Below are 9,250 nucleotides of genomic sequence, written 5' to 3'. Positions count from 1 at the left end.
ACCAACAGCCAGAGTCCGAAGAAGGACCCTGACCCAAAACGTCGCCTCTCCATTCCCTCCAGATGCTGCCTGACCCACGGAGTTACTCCAGCACGTTGGGTTTTAACCAACACCTTGGTCGGCATGGACGAGCTGGGCTGAAGGGCCTGTTTCCGTGCTGCTTCACTATGACCAACTTTATTTCACGGACTGGGTTCTTCAGAGAGAGAGAGAGACAGAGACAGAGAGGGAGAGAGACCCCCTGTCGGTCCCCAGTGGAGTTCTCTCTACAAGGGAGTCGTCCCCCGTCACATCTGGGGTGGAGAGTGTTGCACAGAGCCGTGGTGTGTAATAAACCAGCCGCCTGCAACGTCTGCAGCGAGGAAGAGACCGTGTTCCACGTGTGTATGGAGTGTGAGGGGTTGCTGCCCCTGCACCAATATCTGAAGCAGCTGCTCCTCAAGTTTTGGTTGCATTTTAGTCCAACGATCCTGGTGTTTGGGCAGGGAGTGGGGAGGGCCGATCGGGAAGGTGGGATCTCCCTGTCGGTTTGCTCCTGGGCCTGGCCAAGATGGCCATTCGCGGGTCCAGGCAGCGGGCGGTCGATGGTCACACCATCTTCGGGGCCTACGTCCGTGCTCGCGTGTCCCTGCAGAGGGAACACGCAATGTCCATGGGGACTCTGGAGCTACTTGCCACGGGCGGTCGGTCGAGAGCGTTGTAGATAAAGATTACATCGTTGTACTATAATGACCACTTGATGTATTGTGACCATTGAACATTTTTGTACTTTTGGTAACTGTAATATGCAAACGGTGAATAAAGTCCTAGGAATGGAAAAAAAAAAGAGACCCCCTCACCCGTCCTTACACTAAGGTCTCGACCCGAAACGTCACCCATTCCTTCTCTCCGGAGATGCTGCCTGTCCTGCTGAGTTACTCCGGCTTTTTGTGTCTATCTTGTTACACTAAGCGAAATACTTTGGACCAAGCTCGTTGATGATACTACAAACTGTCAAATTAAAATATCACGGAATCACTTTTACAATGCAAGGTAACCCAAAACAAAAACGGTGATCTATTATCCTGCACATCCACCCGAGAGAGAGAGAGGTTTGTCAGGGTTTGTCAGGGAGCGCTCCCTCACCACTCCGCCAGGAAGCCAGCCTTATCCTTATTCAGATTCACTGACCTTCGTCAGATCCAGAACCTGCTCCCCTTCATTCATCCATATGTTGAACTGTTCACTCACGGCCTGTGTCCCTGGAGCAGGTGAACACTCTTTTGGTTTAGTTTGGAAATACAGCGCGGAAACAGGCCCTTCGGCCCACCGAGTCCATGTCCACTACACTAGCACTATTCTACACACACTCGGGACAATTTACAAGTTTACCAAGCCAAATCACCTACAAACCTGCATGTTTTTGGAGTGTGGGAGGAAACTGGAGCACCTGGAGAAAACCCACTTGGTCACAGAGAGAACATTCAAATTCTGCACAAACAGCATCCGTAGTCAGGATTGAACCCGGGTCTCTGGCGCTGTAAGGCAGCAATGCTGCCCTTTTCTCCAGAACATCTCCAAACTTTGCACGAGGAAACCTGTCCCATGCAAGTATTACACTGTTGAATCCTAGGCTCGGTACTAGACTAGCATTCTATCCAGAATTACCTTAGAGACACAAACACTGCATCAGTGCTTATGTCGGTTCTTCCAAAAGAACTACAATCCAGCCCACCTCCAAACATACTAATGAGCCCCCTGCACCTTCCACACAAGGGCAACTCACTCTGTGAGAAGTCATCTCCCTGTCGCCCCTGCTCACATGGGTCTGCTGTTGCACCTTCTGCCCTGTGGAAAGTAAAGACACCATCTCTTCCTCTGCCCATTCCCTCCACAGATGCTGCCTGACCCGCTGAGTTCCTCCAACACCTTTGTGTGTTTTTGCACAAGACTCCAGCATCTGCAGTTCCTTCTGTCACCATCTTGTCTCGTGTGCCTCTCACACAACATTGTCACAGGATATCAACACGCACCCTGGGGAAAGGGGGGCATGGTGCAAATCTAACACAAGAGCATGATTAATGGCAAGGTGCAAGGCATCTGGGGCACTCTGGCGGAGATGCCAACATTACATTAGCATTTTGTGATGAAAGGCATCGCCACTTTCAGCAAGAGGTCAAAGGACACTTTCCAGGAAATACTGTTACTTCACTTCCTGTTGTAGGCACCATTTTTTCCCATAAGCTACATGACTGAAGAAACTTACATGTAAAACAAATGCATTCCCAGTTTAAACATCAGAACAACAATCTCATTGCCCAGTACCAAGCAAAGAGCATTTTATATACAATAATTTCACCTCGTGGTTAAAAAGGCATTTTATAATTTCTCTAGATGTTGTCAAACGAATTGAGCCGCTGGTGACCATTGGGATGAAACTTCAGTTTAAATCATGCTTAAAAGCAGAAATATACATTGGTGGCATGATAGAGAGTTTGGAGCAAAGAGCCTGAAGAAACTGTTACCTGGTGAGGAGGTGAAGCTGGACATTAAATGCTGGGGTAACTCAGCAGGTCAGGCGGCATCTCTGGAGAACATGGATAGGTGACCTTTCAGTCAGCACCCGTCCACTGAGTCTGAAGAAGGGTTCTGACCCGAAACGTCACCTATCCATGTTCTCCAGACTTGCTGCCTGACCCGCTGAGTTCATCCAGTACTTTGTGTCCCTTTGTGTAAATTGGCATCTGCAGCTCTTGTTTCCACACTGAAGCTGGGCGTTGTTCATTTAATTGAAGGCTGTGCAGAGATCATACACATTGCAGCTGAGCAGGATCTGTGGTGGTCAATGCAATTGGAAAGGAGTCGGGTCTAATGTTGGTTGAACAGCATCTGTGTTCGGGCTCCTTATACGGGGCAGGGGCAGGGGCAGTACAGTCCCCTCCTCCCACTGTCTGGGTGCGTGGATGAAGGGCCTGCACTCATGCTGTGTTCACACCTGAAGTAGATGAGACTAGATGTACTGATAAGTTAGATGGGAGCAGGACGAGGCCATTCAGCCCCTCAGGCCTATTCTGCCTTTCAATTAGCTGATGTGCATCCTAAATTCATTAGAACCAATTGGTTTTCATCACAACATAAAAATAGATCTCTGTTTTAAAATTCCCACTTGATTCCCATCCTGGAATTCCAGTCCCCTCTGTGTGGTGAAGTCGTTGCTGACATGAACAACTAGATTTTAACCTACCATCTCACAATCATCAAACTCTCAGATTCCGGTCTTTTGCACTCAGCGGAAAGCAATCTTGCTTCATAGGTCTTCATAATTAACCCTCTGTCTCTGGAGTTATTCTGGTGAGCCAGTAACCCAGCCTCTATCTAATCTAATCTATCTACCGCTGAATGCATCGTTATAGTCATACAGTGTGGAAACAGGCCCTTCAGCCCAATTTGCCCACACCAACCAACATGGCCCATTTACATTAATCCCACCTGCCTGCGTTTGGCCCATATCCCTCAAACCTGTCTTATCCATGCACCTGTCCAAATGTTTCTTAAACATTGTGATAGCACCTGCGTCAACTACCTCCTCCGGCAGCTCGTTCCACACACCCTGCACCCTTTGTGTGAAAAGGCTACCCATCAGGTTCTTATTAACTCTTTCCCCCCTCACCGTAAACCTATGTCCTGTGATTCTTGATTCACCTGCTTTGGGCCAGAGACTGTGCATCTACCCGATCTATTCCTCTCAAGATCAAGTTTGCGATCAGTGCCTAAAAGCTGCTCCAGCCCAGGTCACATGAGAGGAGGAGGTGCTGCCCATAGGTCCCTGTGTATTTAGTTGCTTCAAAGTGAGTTGTTGGGTTGAAGGGTCGAGGTCCATTCATAGCAGGGGGATGAATGACTGACGGGTTGGCACAGACCTGAACATTCCCAGCCTATTCCCACTTCCTAATGATATTCCGGACACACAATGTGCTTGGCCATTGAGTGGACACCTGCTGGTGAGGAGAGAACTCCAGAGTTTTGGGTCTGCACAGCTAAAATACAATGAGAATAGCCCGAGGATAGATTTTGAGGGAAGTTGTATCTTGGGGGCGTTAAAGCTGTTCAAGCTGAAGGAGTTACAGAAGTGGGGAGGAGGGATGTCAGGGAAACAAGTGTTTGTAGACTGGAAGCTTTAGGTCAGTAAACGTAAGGGTGATACGTATGAGGAAGGTATTGGATGGGTAAGGGTTGGGATGATTCAGAGGATGGCTATGGAAGGAATACCAAATGGCTAAGGACATGGAGAAACCAGGAACTGCAGATGCTAGTTTTCAAAAAAGGACACAAAGGGCTGGAGCATTTCTGGAGAACGTGGATAACTGACTTTTCAGATCAGGATCTGAAGATGGATCCCAACCCGAAATGTCCCCTGGCCATGTTCTCCAGGCATGCTGCCTGAGCTGCTGAGTTAGCCCAGGCCTTTGTGGCTAAAGGGGCGGTATGGGCACAGAGCAGATAAGGAGGTAATATATAATGGGTAAGGGCATGGGTGGGTGCAGGGCGGTTAAGTTAAACACCAAGCTGAGAGTGACTGGTGGTTTACAAATGGTGCACGTTTCACAGTCAGTTGGTGAAGCTGATTACTGCTCCACACCCTGAGTCCTCCAACCAGGTCAGCCACTTATTCAAACCCACAGCATCTTGACTTTTCCCTCTGAGATTCGATGTACTCGTGGATTCGGAACTTGGGCTCATTGGGTTGATTGGCAGATCTCTGCTTCAGTTCCCTGGAAAGAAACAGTGAGTTTGTTACTTTACAGGTATTTGGGGTCAGTTTTCTAACAGGCCCTTGATTTGGGCTTTGGGAAAAAGGATCTTCATCTTTCCAAGGACAACCCATTGAACCATGGATCCATCAGACAGTGGAACTGAATCATTCACCTCAACCCAACCGGGCAACTGGAACATCTGGTAGAATGGGCGGAGGGATGGGGTGGCAGATGGAAGTTTAATGCTGGGCAATGTGAGGTGTTACATTTTGGTGGGCAGAAGGAGAAGGGGCAATATAAACTGAGAGGGATAATTCAAAAATAAGGTGCAAGAACAGAGGGATTTGGCAGGGTCAGATGGAGAAAGTTGCTCAATATGTGCGCAGAACAGTGAGCTTTACAGCCAATGCCCCTGTCCCACTTAGGAAACAGGGGAAACTGAACGGAGACCTCTGGAGACTTTGCGCCCCACCCAAGGTTTCCGTGCGGTTCACGGAGGTTTTTGTCAGTCTCCCTACCTGCTTCCACCACCTGCAACCTCCGGGAACCGCACGGAAACCTAAGGTGGGGCGCAAAGTCTCCAGAGGTTTCCGTTCAGGTTTCCTAAGTGGGACAGGGGCATAAGTGGGACGGGGGCATTTGGGCACAGACAACAAGGGCAAGAAGGTCAGTATGAATCTTTTTTTAAAGTACTAGTTCGGCCACAATTCGAGTACAGTGCTTGGTTCCAGATGCTACGCTTTATTTGGAGAGGACACGGAAAAGATTTACAGGCATGTTTCCAGGAATCATGGAATTGATGAGGATTGACTGAAGCTGGGAATCGCCTTGGAAAAGCGAAGGTTGTGGGGAGATATGAAGTTCCGGTGGTGGTGTTCAAGACCGTGACCGTCTCAGACAGAGTCAAAGCCGCTGCATTGGCAGAAAGATCAGACACTGAGGAACATCGAATGAAGATTAAAGAACAAATAGTGACACAAATTTAAATGATTCTCACTCGCTGAGTGGCCGGGGTCTGCAATGCACTGCCTTGGTCATAGAGTTTAGTTTAGTTTAGTTTATTGTCACTTTTACTTTGGGAAAGTGAAAAGCTTTGATTGCGTGCTGTTCAGTCAGTGGAAAGACAATACATTATTACAATCGAGCCGTGCACAGTGTTTAGACACATGATGGTAGACAAAAGTGCTGGAGAAACTCAGCGGGTGCGGCAGCATCTATGGAGCGAAGGAAATAGGCAACGTTTCGGAACGAAACGTTGCCTATTTCCTTCGCTCCATAGATGCTGCCGCACCCGCTGAGTTTCTCCAGCACTTTTGTCTACCTTCGCTTTTCCAGCATCTGCAGTTCCTTCTTGAACGTAGACACATGACAAAGGGAATTATGTGAATAATATTTACTGCAAGATAAAGTCCAGTAAATTCTGATCAAAGATAGCCCGAGGTTCCCCAATGAGGTACATGGTAGCTCAGGAGTGCTATCCACCTCATTGGAAACACTCGGACTATCTTTGACCTGGATTCAATGGCAGCGTTCAAAATGGGACTGAATAAAAATCATAAGTGAGAGAATTTGCAGGGACGAGGGAAGAGGATAGAGGTGGGTCTAGGCCAAAGGTCCCCACATAGAACTAGTCCAGACTCAAAGAGTTGAATGGCCTCATAACCACTCTCTGACAGAGCCCGTGCTGTCTGGGTACCCTCAGAACAACTAGAGTTTGGTAATAAAAACAACCTTGCCGCCCACATCACAAACGCAAATTAAATAATAACTTACTTTGCTACGGCAAGAAATGCTAGTTCAACATTGATGCCAGTTTTGGCACTGGTCTCTATGAAAGGAACGCCATATTCCTGTGGATCAGAAAGAGGGAACTCATTATCTTGCAATCAGTTGTAACATCAGTTACATGATGCCTTCAAAACCTCATACATCCCCTTTTACAGCCAATGAAGTATTTGGAAGAGCAGTTATTGGTGTAAATAACAAGCATAACAGCCAATGACAGACAGCAAGATCTCAAAAACAGATTGCATTATGTTGCTGATCCTATTTGAGGGATAAATATGTAAACACACATCAACTTCCACAGCTGCCACGGGATCTTGTGGCCCTCAGTGTGAGCTCCGTTTCGTATCACACCTGACCGACACCTGCAGCATCGCAGGACTGGATTGTCAGTCGGAGTTTGTGCTCAACAACCTGGGCCTGCAGTCTTGGAGGTGAAAATAATCCCCCCCCCCCCCCATGTTCTCTCTCACAATGTTCACCTTTTCCTCCTGCCACCCTCCCTATTACCCTGATCCATTACCCTCCCACATCTGGTTCTCCCCATCTATCACCCACACACCCACCCACTCCTATCCCCTTCTCTACCTGGTTCCATCTGCCCATCATCCGTCCTTTATCTGTTTCCCCCTTTCACCCACTAGCCTCTGGGCTTTAAACTCCAACCACCTCCTCCTACCTCACTTGGCTCTGATTGTCTAATTTTCCCCCACCTCATCTGGTTCCACATCACCCACCAGCTCCTGCCTTCCCCCTCCCACTACCCTCTTAATAGTATCGTCCCTTCACACTCTCAGTTTCAACCTGAAACGTTTACCATCCTTTTGCCTCCACAGATGCTGCCTGATCCATTGTTTCCTCCGACAGTTTGTCTTTGTTGCTCCAGGTTCCAGCACGTGGAATCCCTTGTATTGGCAATATTGAACCTCGTATAGTTAAATTCTAGGAAATGAGATGCAAGGTCACGATTTTGTGCAATTGAATGGGGGGGTGTGTTCACCTTACCCTGGCAAGTCTCTCTCCTTCTTCTCTCTTGATGGCCCTCTCACCTGTTATGTCAGCCTGCAACAACAAAACACATCAGCTCAGGATGGATGTCAAGCATTTGAACAGTAGGTTATCCTGTGACATAATAGTCAACTCGAGTAGGAATAACTTAAATAGGAATCCCAATGCGTGATCCACAAAAGGCAAGAGTGCAGGTACACAAGTACTGTGGGCAGCAAACAGAATGTTATCATTTAGTGCAAAGAGTATTGAACACAACTGTAGGACGTTGATGCCTCAGTTGTTCAGGACATTGGTGAGACCACAGCTGGAGTTCTACATATTGTACCCCTCTCCTTATGTACGGGAGGATGTTAATGCATTGGCAGCCGTTCAGACAGGGTTTACTCGACTCATACCTGGAATGGTTGGGTCGTCTAAGGAGGAATGGTTGCTCAGGCTAGGCGTAGATTGGCTGGAGTTGAAAAGAGTGAGAGAGGTCTTGATTTAAACATGAATAAAAAGCAGAAACAAAGAACTGAAGATGCTGGTTTATATCAAAGATGGACACAAAGTGCTGGAGTATCTCAGTGGGTCAGGCAGCATCTCTGGAGAAAATAGATGGATGACGTTTCTGGTCAGGACCTTCTTTAGTTTAAAGATGGGTCTTGACCCGAAACGTCACCCATCCTATTTCTCCAGAGATGCTGCCCGACCCGCTGATTTACTCCAGCACTTTGTGTCTATCTTGAGTAAAACGCAAGCCAGTGGAGGAACTCAGCAGTTCAAGCAGCATCTGTGAGGTTGGATAGGGAGAGTTGCTGTTGGAGAATCTAAAACGTGAGGTCCCTGTTTAAAAATAAGGGGCCATCCATTTAAGTCACATTTAAATATTTGTTGTTTCTCTCAGGACGTTGAGGTCTTGAAACAGCTTTCCTCAAAGCTTGACCATCTAAATGTCTTCAAGACAGAGATATATGAATTATGGTGTAGAAATGGTGAAAGATTATTGTGTATAGGTGGGAATGTGGAGTGGTGGTTACAGTTAGATCGGCCATGGAATGATTGAATGACACTATAGGCTTGAGGGGCTGAGTGGCCTTCTCCTGTTCCTAGTTGTATGTTTTATTAAACATTTTGTGCTTGTTAAACTTGGTTAACGTACTGTGCTGTGCTGAATGAGAGCAAAAGACATCAAAGAAAATTTAAGCGCTACAAATCCTGAATACGTGTGCTTGTCTGTACGGAGTTTGTACGTTCACCCCATGATCTGCGTGGGTTTACTCTGGGATCTCCACCCACATTCCAAAGACGTACAGGTTTGTAGGCTAACGGGATTGGTATACATGTCAATTGTCGCTAGTGCGTGAAGGATAGTATTGGCCTGCGGGGATTGTTGGTCGGTACGGGCTCGGTGGGCCGAAGGGCCATGTTTCCGCGCTACATCTGCAAACTCTAAAAAATAGTGTAGATTGAATAATAGAGAGTTAGACATGATAATACAGAGATTCTAGTATTTTATTCTAATATGACCTTAGATAGAGAGGATAAATTGGATTAGAAAAATTACTTCCAGCCACTGTGTCTTCATTACTTTCGCGAGATTGATGATCTATGCAAATTTATTCGATTATTTAATGACCAACATATATCCTGGATGAGTTTACTCTGAAGGACTGTAGAAACAAATTGTGACAGATAGTGGAACAAAGCACACCAATGTCACTACTTCTACGAACTCTGAG

General features: G+C 47.1%; 1 protein-coding gene across 3 annotated transcripts in view; it reads right to left on the bottom strand.

Moving 5' to 3' along the window:
• Positions 1-1,348: 1,348 nt before the first annotated feature.
• The window catches only part of LOC129708320 (ras-related protein Rab-37-like), a 156,647-nt gene continuing 148,745 nt past the window's right edge, over positions 1,349-9,250 (bottom strand). For all 3 annotated transcript variants that reach the window (XM_055653990.1, XM_055653992.1, XM_055653991.1), the window contains 3 exons: positions 7,524-7,580; positions 6,507-6,583; positions 1,349-4,751 (listed from right to left, as the gene is read on the bottom strand). In XM_055653990.1, the coding sequence (XP_055509965.1) occupies positions 4,646-4,751; positions 6,507-6,583; positions 7,524-7,580 (240 nt within the window). In that variant the 3' untranslated portion in view covers positions 1,349-4,645. The remainder of the gene's footprint in view (positions 4,752-6,506; positions 6,584-7,523; positions 7,581-9,250) is intronic.

The sequence above is a fragment of the Leucoraja erinacea genome, chromosome 23 (assembly GCF_028641065.1).
Source record: "Leucoraja erinacea ecotype New England chromosome 23, Leri_hhj_1, whole genome shotgun sequence".
NCBI classification, from domain to species: domain Eukaryota; kingdom Metazoa; phylum Chordata; class Chondrichthyes; order Rajiformes; family Rajidae; genus Leucoraja; species Leucoraja erinaceus.
Note: the sequence above shows the minus strand (reverse complement) of the source record. Positions and strands in the feature narration are given on the sequence as shown.